This window comes from Nycticebus coucang, chromosome 9 (assembly GCF_027406575.1).
Source record: "Nycticebus coucang isolate mNycCou1 chromosome 9, mNycCou1.pri, whole genome shotgun sequence".
Classification (NCBI taxonomy): domain Eukaryota; kingdom Metazoa; phylum Chordata; class Mammalia; order Primates; family Lorisidae; genus Nycticebus; species Nycticebus coucang.
In genome coordinates this window covers 87765068-87788659 of record NC_069788.1, presented here as the reverse complement: position 1 = coordinate 87788659, position 23592 = coordinate 87765068, and the positions used below count along the sequence as shown (strand labels likewise).

Sequence of the window (23592 nt, the reverse complement as noted above, 5' to 3'; positions counted from 1 at the left end):
CTGTTACGCCACAGCACTCTACCCAGGGCGACATAATAAGACTCTGTCTCAAAATAAATAAATAAATAAGTAAATACAATGGTTCACATAAACATTAATTAGTATGCTTTGAACAGTTATATTTAGCACACAGTAAAGTTTACACAAGTACCTGAGAGTAGAAGAAGATTTATCCAAGGCTACATTACTAGAAACGCTGAACGTTTCAACAGTAAGAAGAGATCGGATTGGCAAATAAAGGGGCCTAATATCAAAAAAAGAACAGAGCATCAATTTGATACAATACCAGAAAATCTCTTTAAAAAATATTTTGAACCTTAACTCCACTAAATTATGTATTTTTTCAAAACTTTCTACAGATTTTAATCAATCAAACTTTATCTTGTTCCTTTCATGAACTTACCTATAATCAAGGGCACAGCTCCAAAGATGAACATGAAAAGTTGTAAATGAAGTTGGAGGATTATAACCCAAAACAGGTTCATCAGCAATATTTAAGAAGTATAAAATCTACAATCACAAAAAATAAAATGCTCTGATTTGGAAGAAAAGAAGTTCATGATATAAAATCCTTAATACCAAAGTAAAAGAGACTATCTCACAGAAAAAGCAACTATTATGTTGGACATCACAATGCTAAAAGAAAACAATCACCATTTTGAAGAAATCATTTCAAAAAGTACTTGCTCCCCTCCCCCCAGCATAAAAAGGTTGACAATATTAATTTTACTGTAGTAATCATTTCACTAGCATAGGTATATCAAAACATCATGCTGTACATCTTAAAATATGTACAATAAAAAGTACTTGCAAAATCAGAATTTGAAATGAAGAGGCCCATCCAACAATGGCAGTGCTGCAGAAACCTTAGAAAGTCACACCTTACGAAATTAGTAACAAAATACGCATACTGCAGTAGAACTGCCACAGTTGGCCACCTCCCTCCAATGACCTCCTCCTCAAGTTGACCTGATTTTCATAGACCAGACATGCACCAAAAGTACTCAATGCATGTTCCTTGTATTAACCACCTTTCTATGTTGACCAGTTTCATTACAGTGCCTTGGGCAGTCAACTTACAGAGATTCTATTATAAAATTTCATACTATTTTGCTTGAAACGATTCTTGAAAAAACATATTTTGCCGAAAATTTCTTAAAACCAGATTGATACATGGTTTCCTATATAACCCACCGTAGGAGGGAAATCTGATTTTCTATGTAACTCACTGTTGGGGAAAAGTTCTTTTTCCTTAATTTATACCGACCTCAATCTAAACACCAGATCCTCTCACCAACATCTATTCCCTTGTACTTCTCATATAAGCAAAAAAGAGGTTATGCCAAACCTCTCCCTTACAGCCAGTGTTCGTGCTAACCATTTCTCCACATCTACTACGTAAATAGACAGATATCCTGTTTCCTAAATGCATTCACTAGAAAAGCATTTTTAAAACACTCAAGTTTTAAACTAATTTATATTTCCAGCACAACTAAAAAGTTCCTCTTTCCAAGGAACATGAAAAAGAATCATAACCGCACTAGCTTTCATTTCCACATAAAGAAAAGTTAACTTTAGGGCAGTGCCTGTGGCTCAGTGGGTAGGGCGCCACCCATATACCAAGGGTGGCAGGTTCGAACCCAGCCCTGGCCAGCTAAAACAGCAATGACAACTGCAACAACAACAAAAAAAGCCAGGCGTTGTGCAGGCACCTGTAATCTCAGCTACTCGGAAGGCTGAGGCAAGAGAATCACTTAACCCCAAGAGTTTGAGGTTGCTGTGAGCTGTGACGCCACAGCAGTCTACCCAGGATGACAAAGTGAGACTCTGTCTCAAAAAAAAAAAAAAAAAGAAAAGTTAATTTCTTACTGAAAGTTTCCTCTGAAAACTAACCAACTATATTTTATCACCAGGAAGAGTTACTCAACTGGAAATTAATTATGGAAACCCCAATAAAATGCCTTAAAGCAGTATCATACGTGTATTATTGGCCCAAGGAATAATACAGAAATCGGGGCACTTAAAGAACTTCTGGTTATAAAAGCAATTCAACACAATTCACTACTCTTTTTTTTGTTGTTGTTGCAGTTTGGCCGGGGCTGGGTTTGAACCCGCCATCCTCGGTATATGGGGCCAGCGCCCTGCTCACTGAGCCACAGGCGCCGCCCATAATTCACTACTCTTTAACAGGCCCTCTATAGGTCCTCTGATACAAAGTCCTTTTCCTTCCTTTAATGACATAAAAGACAATTCTGTTAATGAAGCTGTAGGGACCATATTTCAAGGTAAAAAAAATCAACTATATTCTGAGGTGATAATAATGTTCTATGTCTTAAGAAGAAAGTTGCACAGTAGTGTTCACTTCAAGATAATTTCCTGAGCTTAACATTTGTTACTTTTCAACTTTTTAGGATGTGCATTATATGTCAATATAAATTTTAAAATAAGATGATACATACATAACACCTCCCTTACCTGTTCATGCCAGCTAAGCCCAGAAGGAAGCATTCTATGCTGTAAAGTGGCACCCTTCAGTCCTACAGCAATGAGAAACTCCTAAAAAGAATGACAACACAAAGAACGGTGTTTACCACCCAGGTAACCCTCTAATCCGGCGGTTCTCAACCTGTGGGTCTTGACCCACGGGAACTGTATTAAAGGGCCGCAGCATTAGGAAGGTTGAGAACCACTGCTCTAATCCAAAAGTTTTTCCAAGAAAATAAATGTAATAAGAGGAAATGAATTGGCTTTTTATGAAATTATTTTTACTTAGTAATCAAACAGCAATTAATACTATTAATAAATAGTATAAAAGTACAAAACACAAACCTTTGTATTGGACTCTGATTTATCAGACAATATTTTAACTGCAACAGAGAGCATATTCAAACTGTCTCCACCAACACCATCTGATGAAACTCTACTGAGGCCATCTTCTTCAGAGGAATAAATAGTAGGTTCCAACCAATGTGGGCGGGTTGAACTGGGCAGTCGTGCTTCTGTAGGAAGAATCACTCCATCCACTATGCCTAGATGCACATTGAGGTGAAAATAGTAACACAATGATTACTTGAAAGTTCATGGACTTCCATAACTCAAAACAAAAATATATGTACTTCCACTGAACATAACATACTACTGAAGGCATAATGACAAAAAAACAGCTTGGCATCAATAACCCAATCCTCTTTACCAATATTGGTTGTCAAGGCACAACGCAAGGGGAGGGGAAACCCTACGATTCCAAAATGCTAGGAAAATTACATTTAAATAAGGAAATCTCATAAACATTAAGAAAATACAAGTATCTCATGTCCATTCCCAAGGTTACTTAGGTAACTGCTCAAAAAGTGGTAAGTTCTATTAATACATCTGAAACCAAAAGAAAATTTTCCTTAAGAGAGAATAAAGAAGAAAAATTCCTATCAACTGACGAAAAGATCCATAGATGTGATACATCCATAGAATGGAATATTTTTTGGCAATAAAAAGGAATGAAGTAATGTAACTTGGATGAACCTTGAAAATAATCATGTCAAATGAAAGAAGTCAGTCACAAAACACCAAATATTATATGACTCCTTTATATGAAACTTCCCGAATATGAAAATCTATAGGAAAAGAAAATACATTAGTGGCTGCTTATGGCTATGGGAGGAGTCAAGGGTTAAAACTAAAAGATATGAAGTTTCTTCCTGGGAGATAAAAATGTTTTAAAATTGACTCTGGTGATGGGTTTCACAGCTCAAAATCCTAAAAACCATTGAAATGTACACTGTAAATGAGTAAATTGTATGGTATGTGAATTATATCCCAATAAAGCTATTACAAAAAATAACATAGTTGTTATTAGAAGTTGACTAATAAGAAAATTAGAAGTTGACTTCTAATTTACAGCAAACATTATTTTGATAATGGATAATAGTCTTAGTTCATTTAAATCTACAGTTCACTATGGTAATATATTTTTAATTTGTTCTGGATTAAAATGCCTCATTTAGCAGTTAACAAAGTGTAGTAATCATTTCAGTTGTAGATTTAAAAATGTTTCTTTGACTATGTTTTTCATTATAACTATGTTTTATAAATTCTTTTTTTTTTTAATAAATCAATGTATTTCAATGTTGTTACATGATAGCCCAATGCTATATCAAAGTAGCAAAAGTGAAGATTCCTGGCATTTGTATATAAACACTATGAATGACAGTACACTTGCTATGTTTTATAATTTCTTTCAATAATTTATAAGAATATCTCCCAACTTCTATCTGTACATTAAAAATATTATCACATAAATATATTATCTTTAGAATTATAGTGTGCATGTTGTTTAAAATTCAGAACTAAAAAAAACATAGAAATTATATTTGTCACATATTTTTAGTAAAAATAACCAGGTTTATACATCAAGCATTAGAACCATGTAGAAGTTGACTAATAAGAAAATTAGAAGTTGACTTCTAATTTACAGTAAACATTATTTTGATTGTAATCAAAATTGTAATGTTTGATATTCTATCAAAATAAACATTATTTTGATAATGGAATTAGAATGCCCCACAGAAAAGTTTATATTATCAAAGTTCATTCTCAATAGATTTTATTTTTTTTTTAGATTTTATTAAACAGAAATTGAAGCATGTCTCAAGAGAAGTGAACAAAATATACATTTGTCCTACCTTTGTGATATAGACTGAAACTGCTAGAATGAAGGCATATGTAGTGCTTGTCATCAAAACCTTCATATTTTGTCACGCAAAATAATGAACCACTACTGAACTCTAGCCAGAATTCACCATGTTTGTTTTCCAATATATCTCCATTATCTTGCTAGTAAAAAGAATTAAAAAAAATACAAACATCATTATTTAAATGCAGAAAAGAATATCCCTTGGGATGCTCCATCTTGATTAAGCTTAGAAAAATCTCCTACATCACAGCAAAGCAGTCTAATTCTTGAATCATTCAACATAGTGGTACTAAAAATAATTTGAATGCTATGTGGTACCTCTTCTGCCAAATGAATCCTTGTACTTCACTCTCCTTCATCATAGATAAATTATCAGTTACCACCCTCAGGGGCAGAATTAGAACCTGTTTTCCCAAGGAAGGGCCATACAAAGTTTTACCTGCAATGAAAGCTAAATCCCCAAAGTTGCTATCAGAACACTGGTCTTCATCAGTCACAGAAACAACCTCAAACTACTTCAATCACTAGATGTATACCATAGTAGATCTATCTCAAATAAAATACATTTGAAAAACAATTTGGATTTGTAAATCTTACCTTCACATCTGTGTACAATGCCATTAACCCGTGATTAATACTCAGCAGAACTGAGAGAAAACTCTGTGCATTCTTATTCTGAGAATCTAGTTTTTTTTTCCTACGGGAACGATAGTTGGGATCAACAGTAGAAAAATACTGCAAAGTTTCCTCCTCAGATCCACTCTCCTCATCTATGAGAAACAAATGCAAAATTACATGGTTCTAATACCTGATGTATAAACCTGCTTATTTTTACTAAAAATATGTGACAAAAATATAATTTCTATGTTTTTTTTAGTTCTGAATTTCAAACAACACGCACACTATAATTCTAAAGATAATATATTTGTGTAATAATATTTTTAATGTACAGATAGTTGGGAGATATTCTTATAAATTATTGAAAGAAATTATAAAACACAGTTATAATGAAAAACATAGTCAAAGAAACATTTTTAAATCTACAACTGAAATGATTACTACACTTTGTTAATTGCTAAATGAAGCATTTTAATCCAGAACAAATTAAAAATATATTACCATAGTGCACTGTAGATTTAAATGGACTAAAACTATCTTTGTTGAAGGTATTAATCAGTTGACTGGCTACTGAAAGCCCAATACCATAGGAAATATTTTCTAATGTCTCCACTGGTGAAGGAGCTGTTGGCTCCCACAGTAGCAAGTCATTAAAGATCCTACAAAGACAAAAGTTGAAAAATAAGTGCATAATTCCTAGTTCAACTGAAAGCAAACTGAAGTATTCTTTTAAGAGATTGCATGAACAATTAATTTTTTTAATGATGAAATGGAAATCAGTCCTGCAAGAGAGTTTTAGAAATGACAGTGAAAAAAACAACTGTGTTCTTTCAACAGAAAAATAACTGGTATGGCTATACTGCAGGGTTGTGATAAAAGAATCTACACAGATACTGGCCTAGTTTTACCTGTGTCATATGTACCAGTTATAAATTCATATTGTACTTCTAAATATATTTTAAAGACAGAGCCAATTAAAAATAAAAACCCACAAGAACAAAAGGAAGACGGTTCACCTATGACAGCACTGACCGAACAATGTCAGACCTATCAGGCATCTTTCACTCGACTCTCAGGGCTGTGGAGTGTCCAGAGGAGAATCATCATTCTCACTTTACACTTGAAGAAACTGTCTCCTGAAGGGTAAATGACCTCCCAAGGGTTATGTCCAGTTCTCAATTCAGTTCTTTCTCTAGAAACACTTGCTTTTTTTTTTTTTTTGTCAACAGAAAACCCAGCTTCACTAGGAAGATGTCATGAGATGAAGTGTAAAAGAGTAGGAAATAAGAGTAGGAAATAAGGAGAGGAAAACTATTCTGACTAGCTAGACTAACCCAATCAGTGCTGGAGACCCGGGGAGGGAGAGACAGACGTTACAGCTTGGCTACTCTGCTGTAACCTACTTTTTCAAGAAATACTCATCACTACTCAGGTACCCTTCTGTCCTAGCGTCTTCCCTTCACCCAGCCTCTAAGCATTCAAGAAAATACAAACTTGGCGGCGCCTGTGGCTCAAGGAGTAGGGCGCTGGTCCCATATGCCGGAGGTGGTGGGTTCAAACCCAGCCCCAGCCAAAAAATAAAAAAAAAAAAAGAAACATATATTTAAAAAAAAAAAAAGAAAAGAAAAGAAAATACAAACTTTACAATGTCCTCTAAGAAGCCTCATGTCAGATTTGGACCCACGGCACCCATCCTTCACACCTACCTACTTGAATCACACAGCACACTCATTTCCCGTTTTTAGACAGATACCCTTGACCAAGAGATTTGTGTCTCATTATCTCTGTATGTGCCTAGCACAGTAGTGTCATACGACAGGCATTGACAGCCAATGAGCAGAACACAGTGGATACCTCACATGAAGGAATGCCAAAGCACAGGCTCCTCGTAAAGCCCAGTGTAAATGCCATTCCGGTGCCACATGCTGAGGCAGCCCTGCCCATCCTGTGGGAATCTACTTCCCAGGCCAATTTCTGAGCTTCTGAAGAAAGTATAAACAGTACTGAGGGTCATAGTAGATCATAATCTGAATTTACAGTATAATTTACTATGACTCTTAGTAGATTATAATTCCACCAAAAAAGGTCTCTATGTTAAGGATACCAGAAAGATGCCACTTCTCAGATGCACTGACAACTAGGCTCCAAACTCTGTGATACAAAGGCAGTTTACTGTTTTCTTGGGCATATTATAGAACAAAGAAACAAAAGCACATAAATCTAGATCTTGGCCTAAACTCTAATTAAATAAGGCATGAAATGAAGAATTTCCTTAGGAAATGTTCTTCCTTTACTTTATTCCCTAAAAGCATTCTCCTCTTAGAAGTTAAAAGGAAACTAAATAAAGAGAGAGAGTAGATGATCTTTAAATAAAAGTTTCACATGATTTTACTGTTTTCCTTATCTATATTTTGGTCTAAACATAGTCTTGACACCATTAATACTACAAAACATTGCACCATGTTTTTAATACTAAGAACGAAAAAAAGACTTAATATATTTAAGGACATATCGCCATGATTACATACTTATCAATGAGCCTGAAATACAATAAAATTTTTTTTTTATATATCCTATTTTGAAGGACTTTTTGACATAGAAAAAAATTCTGTATCTGAAACAGTCTTTCTAAAAAGAGCCAGTTCACCAAAGCACTAACGGGATAAACTGGTATTTTAAATGTATGACGTAAGGGCAGAGTTGGTTATTAACTCCTGCTCAGAAAAAAAAAAGATTTAAAAACAAAAGACAAAAGGAAAGTATTGAGACATCTAATAAAACTTGAATAGGGTATAAGTGTTATACAATTGTAGATATTCATATTAGCTTCCTGATTCTGATGTTTGAATTATAGTTATAGAGAATGTCCTTATCAGCTGGGCATGGTGGCTCCTGCCTATAATCCTAGCACTCTGCGAGGCCAAGGCAAGTGGATCCCTTGAGTCTAGAAGGTCGAGACTAGCCTAAGCAAGAGTAAGACCCCTGTCTCTACTAAATATACTAGAAAAACTAGCTGAGTGTGGTCAGGTATCTGTAGTCCCAGCTACTCAGGAGCCTAAGGCCAGAGGATCACCTGAGCCCAAGTTTGAGGGTACTGTGAGCTATGATGATGCCATGGTACTCTCCCCAGGGCAACAGAGTGAAACTGTCTCAAACAAAAAAAAAAAAAGAATGTCCTTTTTTGTGAGAAAGTCACACTAAGTACTTGACATTGAAAGGACTCAGGTCAGCAACTTACTCTCAAACAGTTCAGGATAAGAGAGAAAGTGTTTTATATTGTACTTGTAAATATTCTCTAATGCTGAGGATGTTTGAAAAGTTTTAACATATTCATTTGAAAATATAAAGCCAAGTAAGGGGCAAAAAATGCACACCCTGAAGAAGCTAGCCATGAGATTTATATTATCCAAAGTGAGGGAGCACCCCACTATTTAGGTCATGTCTGAAAGACTGAGAAGTGGTTAGAATAAGATAGAAACTCTCTTAAGCAACCTAGATGTAACCAACTATCCAGATTAACAGATATTCTAATTCCCCAATTGAAGTAATCAATTGCCCCCTCACTCTCAACTGGCATAACCATTGATGGCCCCCATGTGCGAATTACACGCTGCTGGTAAACTGCTCTCTAGCACACCTAAGAAAATCTGCTCCTATCAGTTGAGTTATGTATTTTACATACTACATAGCCACTAACGGTCTATTGGGTTTGGCATCCAATCTGTTTGTATTTGTTACCATGAAGTATAGTTTAATTGAACACTGGGCTGATTAATTTCAAGTAGCTAAGCTAAGGTGAAAAAGAATCTTAAAAACTTATAAGGACTCTGTACCCTAATAACTTTGAAATTATTTTTTTATTTCACTATAAAGAAATTGAACAGAAGAAACAAAACAAAAAATACATATATACATACATATATAGATGGGAACTAAAAACTGAAGATAATGCCTTCAAAGAAGGCAAAGACGACAAAATGGAATTCCAATCAGTGGCTTTATGCAAAGAAGACAAAGAAGACAAAATGGAATTCCAATCAGTGGCTCATACTGGACAAAAAGGGTGCCCTGGCTCATGACTGCAATCGTAACTTGGGAGGTGGAAGAAGGAAGATCACTAGAGCCCAGGAGTTTCAGACCAGCCAGGGCAATCTCTTAAAAAAAAAAAAAATTAATTAACCAGGCGTTGGGCATGCACTTTAGAGTCCCAGCTACTCAGAAAGCTAAGCTGAAGAGTTCAAGGTTGCCATGAACTATGATCACAGAACTCCAGACTGGGCAATAGAGCAAGACCCTGTCCCTGGAAAAAAGAAAAAAAACAAAGGGCCCTGTTCTATATTTTAAAATGAAGTATTAAATAAGCATACATTTATAAACTGAATATTTAAGGTATGTATGACTCATCTTCATATCCTGATTTAACTGAAAGCAATCTGCTCCATAAATGCAGAAAAAGAAAAAAAAGAGTCAAGCCCTGTGATCTCTAGGCTGGTCTTGAAGGGGTTGTTTCACTAACCTCTATCTTAGCCTTGCACATGCATTAGCTCCTAGCAGACATCGTTGAACTATAAAATAAGGGGAGGAGGGCGGCACCTGTGGCTCAAGGTGTAGGGCACAGGCCCCATATACCGGGGGTGGTGAGTTTGCGCCCAGCCCTGGCCAAAACTGGAAAAAAAAAAGTAAGGGGAGGAGCCTAGAGATCAGCAATTCTCAACTTTAAATCATGTGTAAACAGAACCCAACAGTCCAAAGCAATATGTGAACCCCCTCTAATGTGAATTTAGGTACTATTTATCATGCATGTTAAAAAACAAATTTTTACAATTGCTTCTTAAGTTAAATAGCAGTGCTAACATTTTTTTCCTATACCCTAATAGACTGTATTCTGAATCTCATTTTTTTTTTTTTTTTTAGACAGAGCCTCAAGCGGTTGCCCTGGGTGAAGTGCTGTGGCATCACAGCTCACAGCAACCTCCAATTCTCAGGCTCAAGTGATTCTCCTGCCTCTGCCTCCCAAGTAGGTGGGACTACAGGCTGGGCTATTTTTTGGTTGCAGCCATCATTATTGTTTGGCGGGCCCGGGCTGGATTTGAACCCGCCACCTCAGGTGTATGTAGCTGGCGCCTTAACCACTTGAGCCACAGGCGCCAAGCCTCTGAATCTCATTTTTAAGATCACTGAACTAATATGGACCCTAAAATCCTTCTTGGAACTTAATTTTCTGATTTTAGAACTAATAGTCGGGCAGTACCTGTGGCTCAGTGGATAGGGCCCCAGCCCCATGTACCAAGGGTGTAGGGTTCAAGCCAGGCCCTGGCCAAACTGCAACAAAAATAATAGCCGGGCATTGTGACGGGCACCTGTAGTCCCAGCTACTTGGGAGGCTGAGACAAGAGAATCACCTAAGCCCAAGAACCGGAGATTGCTGTGAGCTGTGTGACACTACGGCACTCTACCGAGAGCGATAAAGTGAGACTCTGTCTCTACAAAAAAAAAAAAGACAAAAAATAAATTAATAGTCAATGGCAATCAGTTAAGGAATAAAGGGCCAAGGATATCTAATATCAAGCAATACACAGTTTGGAGTCTTTGAAAACTAATGGAAATTACAATAACTTGTTTCCTTATGGAAAGCTAGTGATGACAAATACTAGGACTTCTTTTTCTAGGAAGCCCAAATGACCATTTTCCAGGTATGCTACAGAAGAAATCAGTGGGTGGAAATTATAATAAAAGATGACTCAGTAGTCATCTTTTGATGCCCGTAGCTCAGTGGTTAGGGTGCCGGCCACATACACTGGGGCTGGCAGATTCAAACCCAGCCAGGGCCTGCTAAACAACAATGACAACTACAACAAAAAAAAATAGCTGGGTGTTATGGCAGGTGCCTAAGGTCCCAGCTATTGGGAGGCTGAGGCAAGAGAATTGCTTATGGGTCAGTGCCAGTAGCTCAGCAGCTAGGGCGCCAGCTATATACACTGGAGCTGGTGGGTTCACATCTAGCCTGGGCCTGCCGAAAAACAATGACAACCAAAAAATAGCCGGGCATTGTGGCGGGCACCTGCAGTCCCAGCTACTTGGGAGGCTGAGGCAAAAGAATTGCTTAAGCCCTAGAGTTTGAGGTTGCTGTGAGCTGTGATGCCATGGCACTCGACCAAGGGTGACAAAGTGAGACTCTGTCTCACAAAAAAAAAAAGATGACAACTAAGTGCTTAGTATATGCCAAACACTCTTTTCAGATTCTCTAAGTGTTTCGTCATTTAATGTTCCAAACAACCCCCTGAGGTGAGAACCAGTATCATCTCCATTTTACAGGTAAGGAAACTGAACCTCATAAACTCTATGTCAATTGTTTAAGGTCATCAAAGTCTATGACCTAGAATCCCCTTATTTCAACATATTTGGTCTATCTATTGAAGGGTATTTAAGTTTTTGAATTTTTATAAGTCAGAGTTTAGAAATCCAACAAAATACCTTCATGAATTCTGAGGAAAGCTATTGCTTATACAATGACTCTAGGATTCTGATTCTACCCCAGTATCTGCTAGCCCTTGGCACAAGTATTTCCTAACTCTTCATGTAGAAAAGATAGCATTTGTTCCGTGCCCTGAAGGAAGCTGATGGGAAGCAATAAGCTAACCTAGGGGATGAGGAAATAAGTATCTCACACACCAGTAACTGAACACCATACACCCTGGTTAGGAAACTGCTCTGACAATAGTACATTTTAATGGTAGTAGTTCTACAGTCATCATGAACGCCATACAAAGTACACTGAGATAGCAGACAGCGTTACAGCAAGGAAAACGAGGGGGAAACAGGGAGGCAGCTAGGCAGAAAGTGATTCCAAAGATTTAATTAAATGTGTTTAAACTTACCTATTATAAAGCTTCTCATAAAAGTTCTTATTAGGTAGTGTTATATGAACATTTGGTAGCATAAGTTCCAGCACGTAGTGAGAATTACTGATTGCTTTATCCTGAAACTCTGTCATTTCTACAGGGTCTCCTGGCATCACCATCTAAAATATAGTTTAGTGCAAAAAAGGGGATCAAATATTTTGTTTAAAATAGTAGTAGATCTTCTTCACCTATCAATAGGAGTTGATATGTGAATAAATAAGCATGTAACATTCAACTGGGAAGAAAATAGACATCAAGAAAAAAACATATCATTCAATCTTGAAGCTAAAAACCTAGCAGAAACAATATACGAAGCATTTTTTAAAAGATAAAAAGTTAAAAGCATTCCTATATGACAGAGGACAATAGTATTATTTCTTTGTTGCTTACCCACACTTTTATCCTACCTGTTCATTTTCAAACATTACTCTACGAGAAGAAAAAGGAGATGGGGCTGGTCTTCTTAGATCACAAACATCTTTCAGAGAATGAGCACCTCCTTCCTCTTCTTCCTGGTAGTGACCATTGTTCTCTTCTTCCTCAGCTGCTATTCTTTCCAAAATGGAATGCATGGCTGGTGGGTTTATTTTTAGTACAATTCTGATAGCAACAACAATTTAAAAAAAAGATCAATATACAAGTTTAAACAACAAAACGTCAACTTTTGTGCAAATTAATACAAAAGACCACTGACTGAATCTTTAATGACAGGATTAAACTTCTCTACAAAGTTTAATTATTTCTAATGTAACTCATTTATGAACGTGTTGTAAAAGTATGGAACTAAATAAAACACGTAAACAAAAGAAGGACATTAACATTTCATATTTGGCTACTGAAAATCTGACATTGAGGGCAAAAAAAATTATTTTGAAATTTCATTAACAGACAGCAAACTTTACCTAAGAATTCTAGCTATTAATCATTAAACCAAACCCTCTCCCAGTCTGTTCTGCTATAATGGAATACTTACCTGCAAAAGAAAGGCTCATGTTACATAAATTGTTCAAATGGAAAAAGAAAAATGAGATTTAGAGAACAGTTTTAGAACTGCAATAACAAATTCATTTTTTCCTCCAAGAATTTCAGTAATAAAGGGCTTATGTTATTGTTTTAGTAGCCACAAACTCACAGCCTTTGACTCTAAAAGCTAATGAGCTTTTGCTTCAGAGAAATCCCTTTCCCTTCCTAATCTTCTGCAGAATGTCTCTAGCACAGACTTTATATTCTCCCTTTTATCACCGTATCGACTCCACTATTACAATGAGGCATGGAACCCTCAAACAAACTAGCTGTGTTATACCTGTAATAACTTTTCCCCTTAAGTAGGTGGTTCTAGTAATCTATAACGAATTGCTAATTTACAGAAATCCTAATATAAATTGTGCTTTCAAATTACTTAATTGAAGGAGATCTAACGCTTATGATGAAAATCATACCCTAAACACATGCTCATTATCAGGCATGTATGTACTGACAATGACTGTCCTAAGAATCTGAGAGGTCCAATACAGAGTGGAGAGATGTTAAAAATAGTAGACAGGGCTCTGCACTTATAGCATAGTGGTTATGGCACCGGTCGCATGCACTGAGGCTGGCGGGTTTAAACCCGGCCCAGGCCAGCTAAACAATGACAACTGCAACAAAAAATAGCCGGGTATTGTGGAGAGTGCCTGTAATCCCAGCTACTTGGGAGGCTGAAGCAAGAGAATTGCTTAAGCCCAAGAATTTGAGGTTGCTGTGAGCTGTAATGCCACAGCACTCTGCCAAGGGTGACACAGTGAGACTCTATCTCTAAAAAAAAATGGCAGACAGAAAAATGGCACAAAAAGGATCACTTTAATTCTTTGAAAGTCTATAAATACTCTGTTTTCAATATAATAATAAATTATTATATCAAATAAACTAAGTTTTGTTTTGTTTTGCTTTGAGACAGAGTTTCACTATGTCACCCTCGGTAGAGTGCCATGGTGTCACAGCTCACAGCAACCACAAACTCCTGGGGTTAAGCGATTTTCTTGCCTCAGCCTCCCAAGTAGCTGGGACTACAGGTGCCCACCACAATGCCTGGCTATTTTTTTGTTGTGGTTGTCATTGTTATTTTAGCAGGCCGGGGCCGGGTTTGAACCCACCATCCTCTGTATGTGGCCAGCACCCTACCCACTGAGCTATGGGCACTGCACTAAACTAAGATTTTTACAAATGATCCAAGCACATGATCAGACTAATAGAACTGATGAATGATTCCTCCTGCCTAAGAAATACTGGAATGGTGAGTTTTGAAGTCCAGCCACATATCAGAATCACCTAGTGGCATTTTTAACATATACTTGATGCCCAGGTAATATCTTAGAATCTTACAGTAAAAACAAGAAAAAAGAAAAAAAAAAAGAGGCTCCGGCGCCTGTAGCACAGTGGTTACGGCACCAGCCATATACACCAAGGGTGGCAAGTACGACGTCTGCCTGGGCCAGCAAAACAACAATGACAACTGCAACAAAAAACAGCCAGGCATTGTGGTGGGCACCTGTAGTCCCAGCTACTTGGGAGGCTGGGGGCAGGAGAATCGCTTAAGCCCAAGAGTTTGAGGCTGCTGTGAGCTGTGACGCTATGGCACTCTGCTGAGGGCGACATAGTGAGACTCTGTCCCCAACACAAAAAAAAAAGAAAAAAGAGAAAAGAATTGTAGTGTAAAGCTCAAGAATTAGTATTTCATACAAGCTTCCCAGATTTGCAAAACACTGTCCTAAAGCAGTAAGTGACTATAAAACTCATTTGACAATTAACTGAATGATGGCTTATGTCTCTTCTACTGCAGCCTTGAAGTATTTTTAAAATGATAGATAATTCTGTTGTCTCTCTAATTAGATTAGGTGACTTGAGATCAAAAAGCACATTTTAGAGGCCAAGCACAGTGGCTCATGCCTGTAATCCTAGCACTCTGGGAGGCCAAGGCAGGTGGATCACTTGAGCTCAGGAGTTCCAGATCAGCCTGAGCAAGAATGGGACCCCATCTCTACACATAGCTGGACATCATGGTGGGCACTTGTAGTCCCAGCTACTTGAGAGGCTGAGGTAAGAAGATCACCTGAGGGGCGGCGCCTGTGGCTCAGTGAGTAGGGCGCCGGCCCCATATGCCGAGGGTGGCGGGTTCAAACCCAGCCCCGGCCAAACTGCAACAAAAAAATAGCCGGGCGTTGTGGCGGGCGCCTGTAGTCCCAGCTACTCGGGAGGCTGAGGCAAGAGAATCGCGTAAGCCCAAGAGTTAGAGGTTGCTGTGAGCCGTGTGACACCACGGCACTCTACCCAAGGGCGGTACAGTGAGACTCTGTCTCTACAAAAAAAAAAAAAAAAAAAAGAAGATCACCTGAGCCTAAGAGTATGAGGCTGCTGTGAGCTATGACACCACAGCATTCTACCAAGGGAGACAAAGTAAGACTATCTCAAAAAAAAAAAAAAAAAAAAGGACATTTTATATTTCCTTCTCTCTATCACACTATCTAACATATACCTTTCATAAAGTAGTGCTCAATATTCTTTTTTATTTGACTTGTCCATCTTTTTCTGGGTTATTTCATCAAAGCTAAATATTTTAAATTTAAATTTAATGTCAAAAATGCTGATTAAAAGAACTATACTATTTTTTAAAAGAAAATCCCATTAAACCTATGTATGTATTTGTTTACTCACCGTGGCCAGTCGAAGTCATCTGATGATGTTGTATCTCCATCTACTCCACTAGACACATGGAAGAACTTAATAGATGGCTCTCCTTTATCTTCCTGGAATGACCCTAATGAAATAAGACTGATTTACTGAAAAGCATTTCTTCTCAAGTGCTAAAAGATCCTCTACATCCTCTGAATCAGGAACTTAACATGGCATTACGTTCTACACTATTTATTCATTTGTTTCTGTTTCTGTGTACACATGAATGTACACAGGATGAGCAGACAAATTAAAGATGCTGTTTTGTGTTCAAACTCAAATCCTTAAGTTCTGATGTTTAATGTATAAGATGCATAAATTTAGCATGGTAAATACAGCAGTTATCACATGCTGAGTGCTATTATTACTTCATAAAAGAAAAGTTTATGCAAATAATCTACCACTAGAAAAACATAAACAATTACACATTCCTTAAATGTGTATTTTGTACCAAGCACTGTAAGAATTACTTCTTTTCAAAATATCTCTATACATGTTTTTCATTCCATTTTATAACTGAAGAGTGGCTTTTCTCCAGAATAATGAGTTTCTTGCCATGGGAGATAAGTGATAATCAGATATAAAGGTACTTTCAACAAGTCATAATTGCCAAAAGTCAATTTTAAACATCTCCTAAGATACGTAAAACTCAGAATGGAAAGGAAAATCCTATAGCTTATTCCCAAAGTGGGGATGAAGGCAGGAGTGGGAGTGGGGCAGTGGAGGGTGGTAACAGAGGAAGGGTGGCAGAGGCTGGTAATTTAAGAACCACAGGATAACAGATTTTCCAGAGTTCTTCACAGACTTGGTTTACTCTACATTTTTTTATACACAGTCCCATCATTAACAAAAAGTAATGCAGAAAAACCTTAAACAGGTTTTACAAAGTAGAACTTAAGAGGAAAAAAAGCAAAAGCAAAGTAATGCAGAAGAACTCAAAATAGGTTTTACCAAGAAAAGTCATGAGGTTAATTAATATAATGGTTAAAAGCCCAAACTCTCATGTCCAACTTAGTTTGAAAATTGACTCTGACCACTTACTACATGATCTTAGAAGATATCGCCTTCTAAGTCCACAGATTGCCTCATCTATTAAATTATAATTGGAAAAAATAAGTATATTATCATCCTAACTAACTATGATTAAAGGAAACAAGACAATGTGTGCGAAGTGGCTGGCACAGTACCTAACATATAGTGGCACTCAATACATTCTATTATCAGGTCTACAACAAATTAAGTGATAAGTGGTAATAAAAATATAGGCTAAAGCACTATATTCCCTTACAGAAAGTATTTTAACAAAGTGACTAAATCACAATCTTCAGTAATTTTTTTAGGTGACTTATGTCACATCTGTATACAACATGGGGCGGGGGGAAGAACTGTTGCTCTTGTTTCCAAACATAATGCTCTTTAATTTTATTATATTGTGGGGCTGTCAGATACTTCTGTGATCTAAGTTTTAGTAACAGCTGTATGGCTGTTTCAAAGGCACATTCAATCTTACCAACTAGTTCTCTAAATGTAAGTTCCAATTTAATTTGCTCTGGAGTTGATCCTCCTATAAATTCAGTCTTAAATTCTAGATCAGTGAATGCCAAATGAAGGATCTCCTTCTGAAGTGACTTCTTAAACCACGGTCCTCTTTCTTGATCGGATCGAAGATCGGGTATCGGGAAGCGAACAGAAAGGTTTAATGCTGGTGTGGCAACTTGTACTGATATTCGACAATTTGCAGGATTATGTGAATCATCTAGAAATACTTCAGTGAAAGCCTTGTGCTAAAATATAAAACATCAAAAATATGACAAAATATTAAATTCAGTAAATAAGCACGAATAACATTAGTATTCAACATAACAATACATATAATCGTTCTTTCTCCACTTGGTGTAACACATTAAGATACAATTTAAATTTACTACTACCATACTAGTTTAGTGTAATAAAATTTTATAACACAACAACTACTGGCAAAAGTGAAAACTATGGGCAAAAGTTAAAGCTTGATATAAAAAAACAAAAATAAATAAAAATAAAAACTGAACCAAAGTGAAGACAAAGGTGCTATAGATGCATATATATCTTACTATAATCTAAAAAAGAATAGTGTGTAAATCAGTCTATCAACAAATTCCATATGTTTAAAAATCACTATACTATTGGTTGGGCATGGTGGCTCACGCCTATAATCCTAGCACTCTGGGAGGCCAATGCAGGTGGATTGCCTGAGCTCACAAGTTTGATACCAGCCTGAGCCAGAGGGAGACCCATCTCTAAAAACAGCTGGATTTTGTGGTGGGCACCTGTAGCCCCAGCTACTTGGAAGGCTGAGGCAAGAGAATTGTTTGAATGCAAGAGTTTGAGGTTGCTATGAGCTATGACGCCATGTCACTCTACTGAGGGTAACAAATATTTAAATATTTAAAAAAATTAAACCTATGTATGCATAAATAAATACATACATAAGAAATAAATACAAAATACATACATACATACACACATACATACATAAATCAGTACAGTGTCCAACATTTAATCTAAGGGATTTACCTACCAATGTGCTACTTTAAAAACAATGTGAAATCAGATGAATTATGCCAAATACAAAGGCCCGTCTCTAACTCATCTTTGTAGTTCCAGGACTAAGCCCAGAGCGTGGCAGATCATAGGTTCTAGACAAATATTCACTAAATGACTGACCCTAAGCTCCTATCCAATCCAAAAGTAAAATGTATTCACCATTTACCCAAAGCCATATTACAATAAAAGGGTCAAAGAACATGTCATTCAAACAGAAACCTATTTCTAATTTTTCTCTAAAATGTATAGGCAATTCCCAAGTTACAAATATCGAACCAACGTACAACCCACATTTATGAACAGAGGCTATCATAGGTAATAGGTAAATGTACCTATTCTAATTTATATATAAATTCAACTTAACAAATCTATAGAGCCTATCTCATTCATAAGCCAGGGACTGTCTGTATTGAAACTAATAAAGCTCTAGTACTACACTATAGATAGACTCCTCAATTTCTTTTTTTTTTTTTTTTTTTGCAGTTTGGCCGGGGCCGGGTTCAAACCAGCCACCCTCGGTATATGGGGCCGGCGCCCCACCGACTGAGCCACAGGCGCCACCCTGACTCCTCAATTTCTTAAATAAGTTTCTAGCCTCTGAGATTAGAAAGCTCCTCTCTTATGTTAGACTTGGATTTTTAGCAAAGCTCTTCTCTGTCTCCCCTATTTGACTTTCTAATACTAAGCCTCAGTCTTACACAAAAATAAACCAAGAGATTAAACCATCATCCCAATACAACTATAGCTAACAGCAAATATACAGACTAGCCCATAACAATTTAAAATAACTAGCAATTGGGCAGCCCCTGTGGTTCAAAGGAGTAGGGCACTGGCCCCATATACTGGAGATGGTAGGTTCAAACCCAGCCCCAGCCAAAAATTGCAAAAAAAAAAATAATAATAAATAAAATAACTAGCGACTGATTAGAATTTAAGAAAAAGAATGCTAATTTTAATGTGAACATTCACCACTAAGGGAAAAACAAACACATAGAAAAAATATCTTTTTTTTGTTGTTGTTGTTGTTGAGACAGGATCCCACCCTATGCCCCTGAGAAGAGTGCAGTGGGCGTGGTAGCTCACCACAACCTCAGACTTGGGCTGCGGGCACCCTACTGCCTCAGCCTCCGGAAGCCACTGGGATTACAGGTGCTCGCTGCAGCGCCCGGCTGGGTTTTTCCTTTTTTTTTTTTTAATTAAATCATAGCTATGTACATCAATATGATCATGGGGCACTATACAGTGGGTCAAATGGTTTTTCCATTTTTTTTCATGAGTCGGGGTCTCTGTCTGGTCCTGATACTACAGCCTCCAAATTCTACCCCTAACTTTCCTAACAGACTTCTTGCAAATGTGATTTACTTAATTTGCTTTAAAAGATCTCAGGGCAACAGGTCTAAGTAAAAGTAATATAATGTGAGGCACAATAGATAATTTTCAAAAGTATATCCTATTTTGTTTGGGCTACATTTTTTGCCTGGTTCCAGTAGTTTACTCAATGCATAAACAGATAAGATTTTGTGAAGATACACAGTTTATAAAATTCAGATAAACACAGAAAAGTAAAGGAAACCTAACTTCTCTATAACACAATCAAAGCTATCATATGACATATTTCTACCCATTCTTATCTACACATCAATTTAATTTATGCAGTTGTGATAAAATTTTATGTGGAATAAATATATTCTACTCTTCCACTTAATACTTAAGCCTTCTTCATGTTGGTACAGCATATCCATAACTATCATTTAAAACAACTACATAAATTTCATTCAGTATATTATAAAAAGTTATTTAGCTAGTCTACTATCACGACATAAAAGATGTCTCCATTTTTTCATTATTACCAATAATGCTGTTTTAATAATATATACAGTTTATTAGGAATACTTAAACCCAGAAATTATCCATATAAACCTCTTAACTATAATTATGATTATTAGTATTTGCAACTTTTTGAATACTTACCAGACTAATATGCTTATTATATGAAGTATACATGTGGGATGCCATCATCTCTACTGTGGTAAGTTTCTGTGGTTGAAGCAAAGAATTTAACCTGTCCACAATACTTATATCCAGTTCACAACATACTGGACTTAATTTAATTTGTAATTCTGCCTTCTGAGGAACTGAACTAAGTCTTGCTTGAGTGCCCTTTAAAAAAAAAAAAAAGGCATATAAATACTATGAAGTTAAAACCTTACAATTGGGACAATATATATCAAGTGAAAATTTACAAGTGGTTCAGATAAATTGGATGGTTAAAAAAAAAAAAAAAGAAAAAGAAAAGAAAATTAACAGGTGGTAATTACATAAAAAGATCTCTTACCTGGGGTCCTCTATTCTCAGAATGCTTATAATGAAGCTGAAGACACACAGGGGGATGAGAATCAGTTCCTTCTTTGGAAAGGAACGTTAAAAGCTAAAAAATAAAGATGAAGATAAACTAAGTGTAAGATAATCTCTAATCACATGAATTAACAAAGGTGACAATATAATAGAGGAAAGAGCTTTTGGAAGTCAGAAAAGCTGGCTTCAAGTTTTATTTTTGTTATTTTCTAGCAATGTGAATTTTAGACTAATTAGTTAACTTGTATAATATTTAGTATCTCACTTGCAAAATGCAGAAGGATTCAAATAAATTAACTCCCAAGAAAGTGCTTTAAAAATAATATATAAAGTTACAGTAATAAATGTTATTTTGTCAGTTTCTGTAAGTTTTTCTAGGTTACTTTAATATTAGGAAAGAAAATCAGATTAACAATAAATGAACACAAAACATTTCAATTGTCTTGAACAGTGCTTAGCAAATAGGAAGCATTCATTATTTGTTCAATTATAGAATACTTCTGAAACAAAGACTTTCATACTATGAAAATAAGCAAAATGAAGTCATTTGTCTTACAAACTGTCTGCCACTCCTAAACAAGCCAACCATCAAGTTAAAGTTCTAACAGATTCATAATGGCCTCAAATGCCATACTTTTTAAAATCTGTTTCAAAAGAAACCAAACACAAATTTTTTTTAAAAAGACAATACTCCTCTTCCTATATAACTTCTTATATATTTTTAAGGAAATTATTGTTGTTAATACAATTATTTAAAAGATATGTTAAAAATAATTCTAAAAGCATCCAACATTTACCTCTGTATAATGAGGAGGAACAGATTGAAAATCAGTTGGAAATAGGCACTCCAAAAACTCCATTTGCCCAATGGACATATCTGTACTAAAGTATCGGGAAGCTGGTCTTTGCCTTTGTTCATAGGATACTTTGATGCCAGTGCCTATAAATCTATTATAAAAAACACAGCATTTTAGAGTGTCTAAACAATGTATCATAAACAGAAGAATAGTAAACAGATATTAACATATAAAAATTATCCATCTATTCTGACAAGTTCAAATTGTTAGCAATAACTAATATTCCTAAGGACATCAACCAGAAAGACTGCTTCAAATCTCCCATTCCCTGACATAAGATAAAGAAATCTGTTATATTCACAGAAATTTTTCCAGGATGTATTTCTTTCCTGGATATATTGCCATTCCTTCTTCCACATTTTAAAATTTACACTACAGTAGACAAAACCTATCAAATCTGTAAAATATATGAAATCGTTTCTTAGGATTATCCAAAAATATCATGCAGTATTTTAAAAACTGTATGAGCCAGACACAAATGATGTCTACCTCTAGTTCCTATGGCTTTTGTCATATTTTCTACTGGCATATATTTGAAACCATGGCAAAAATGGGGAGAAAAAAAATTTTTGCAGTTTGATTACAAATACCATTTTCCTAACTTCTCAGGTTCTTTTACTAGATGTCAAAACTACTTTGCACATCAATTTTAGTTCAAAAACATTAAAAAGATGAAAACCACAGGTATTTTCTAAAAATATTATGTGCTAAGTCACTATATAAAATAATGCATCAATCAACAATTTATAGATCACGTTCATGTTAAAATAAAGAGTGTTTGTATATCAACTATACTTACAAATTCAATTATAATATCTCCTCAGGTATTAGGACTCAACCCATGAAAGGATCACCGGCTATTAGGACAGTTTTGATAGTTTATTTTAAAGCAGAAGTTTAAAATGTAGCATCCGAGCTGAGCATCCACCTTGATATTATTTTCCAGCCCATGGCCAATGACAAATGGACCATTTTCAAGTCACTTCTCACTAGTTCATTCTACTCTCACCACCCCTGTCAACACTACTGAAGTCAGTGATGACAAACACTGTTTTTATCATTGTAATAGTGTCAATAGGAATGATGGCAAAATGTGGTCTAAGAAAGTTTAACAAGAGCAGGGCAGAGAGCTAAAAAGAGATAATTCAGAAAACTACAGATTATCTAGATCTTATATCTACGTTGTTCCGCATGCGAATAACGTGAAGAAGAGATTCTACACTAAACATTTTTTCAGCATTGCAAGAAAACTTCACTTATTTCATTCATTTATAAACAAAATTGAATTAGAAAAACAAATGTTGATAGGTAGGCTAGACAAATACAAAAGTCCACATTTGGTTCTTTTTCAAAGATCATTAATAAATATCAGAGAGTTTACCTAAGGTGATCATGTGAGCAAGCCTCTGCAAATACTGCTCGGAAAGATTTAAAATCTTCTGTTGAAAATCTTGCTGGATCAATCTTTTCTATGCAAGTAAAGAAAGTTATCGCCATAGGTGTCAATGGATTAAGGTTCAGTGACGTTTCAGGTGGAGATAAAGGATCAATGTGAAGCACAGATACCGAAAAGCTTCCCACAGCTAGTCTAAAAATAAGTTCAGGCCTGGATTCATCCACTGAAACGGACCTAGATGGGAGAGCTGGAAACACATGTATTAAAATTATATACAAAATTTAATACTTAAAACAATCTATTATATCAAAATTATAAAACATTTACTCATTTTTAGCTTTAAGGAACAGATTATCTCATGACAGTTTGAACGATATTAAACAACAAATTTAAGTAAAATAAAATAACCTATTATTTTACTGTATCTTATATCCAGGATCCTTGATATTCAAAGTACCAAAGAATGTATTACAACAGTAA

At 36.0% G+C, this 23592-nt stretch overlaps 1 protein-coding gene across 3 annotated transcripts in view; it reads right to left on the bottom strand.

Moving 5' to 3' along the window:
* Nucleotides 1-23592, bottom strand: part of ATG2B (autophagy related 2B) — a 94822-nt gene that overhangs the window by 38360 nt on the left and 32870 nt on the right. For all 3 annotated transcript variants that reach the window (XR_008382480.1, XM_053602598.1, XM_053602599.1), the window contains 15 exons: nucleotides 23098-23359; nucleotides 21657-21807; nucleotides 20840-20932; nucleotides 20476-20664; nucleotides 17429-17702; nucleotides 15901-16003; nucleotides 12618-12810; nucleotides 12187-12329; nucleotides 5810-5967; nucleotides 5288-5460; nucleotides 4680-4830; nucleotides 2830-3029; nucleotides 2476-2556; nucleotides 404-510; nucleotides 152-244 (listed from right to left, as the gene is read on the bottom strand). Coding sequence is in view for 2 of the 3 variants with exons in the window: in XM_053602598.1 (XP_053458573.1) it covers nucleotides 152-244; nucleotides 404-510; nucleotides 2476-2556; nucleotides 2830-3029; nucleotides 4680-4830; nucleotides 5288-5460; nucleotides 5810-5967; nucleotides 12187-12329; nucleotides 12618-12810; nucleotides 15901-16003; nucleotides 17429-17702; nucleotides 20476-20664; nucleotides 20840-20932; nucleotides 21657-21807; nucleotides 23098-23359 (2371 nt within the window). In the remaining variant the exon portion in view is untranslated. The remainder of the gene's footprint in view (nucleotides 1-151; nucleotides 245-403; nucleotides 511-2475; nucleotides 2557-2829; nucleotides 3030-4679; nucleotides 4831-5287; nucleotides 5461-5809; nucleotides 5968-12186; nucleotides 12330-12617; nucleotides 12811-15900; nucleotides 16004-17428; nucleotides 17703-20475; nucleotides 20665-20839; nucleotides 20933-21656; nucleotides 21808-23097; nucleotides 23360-23592) is intronic.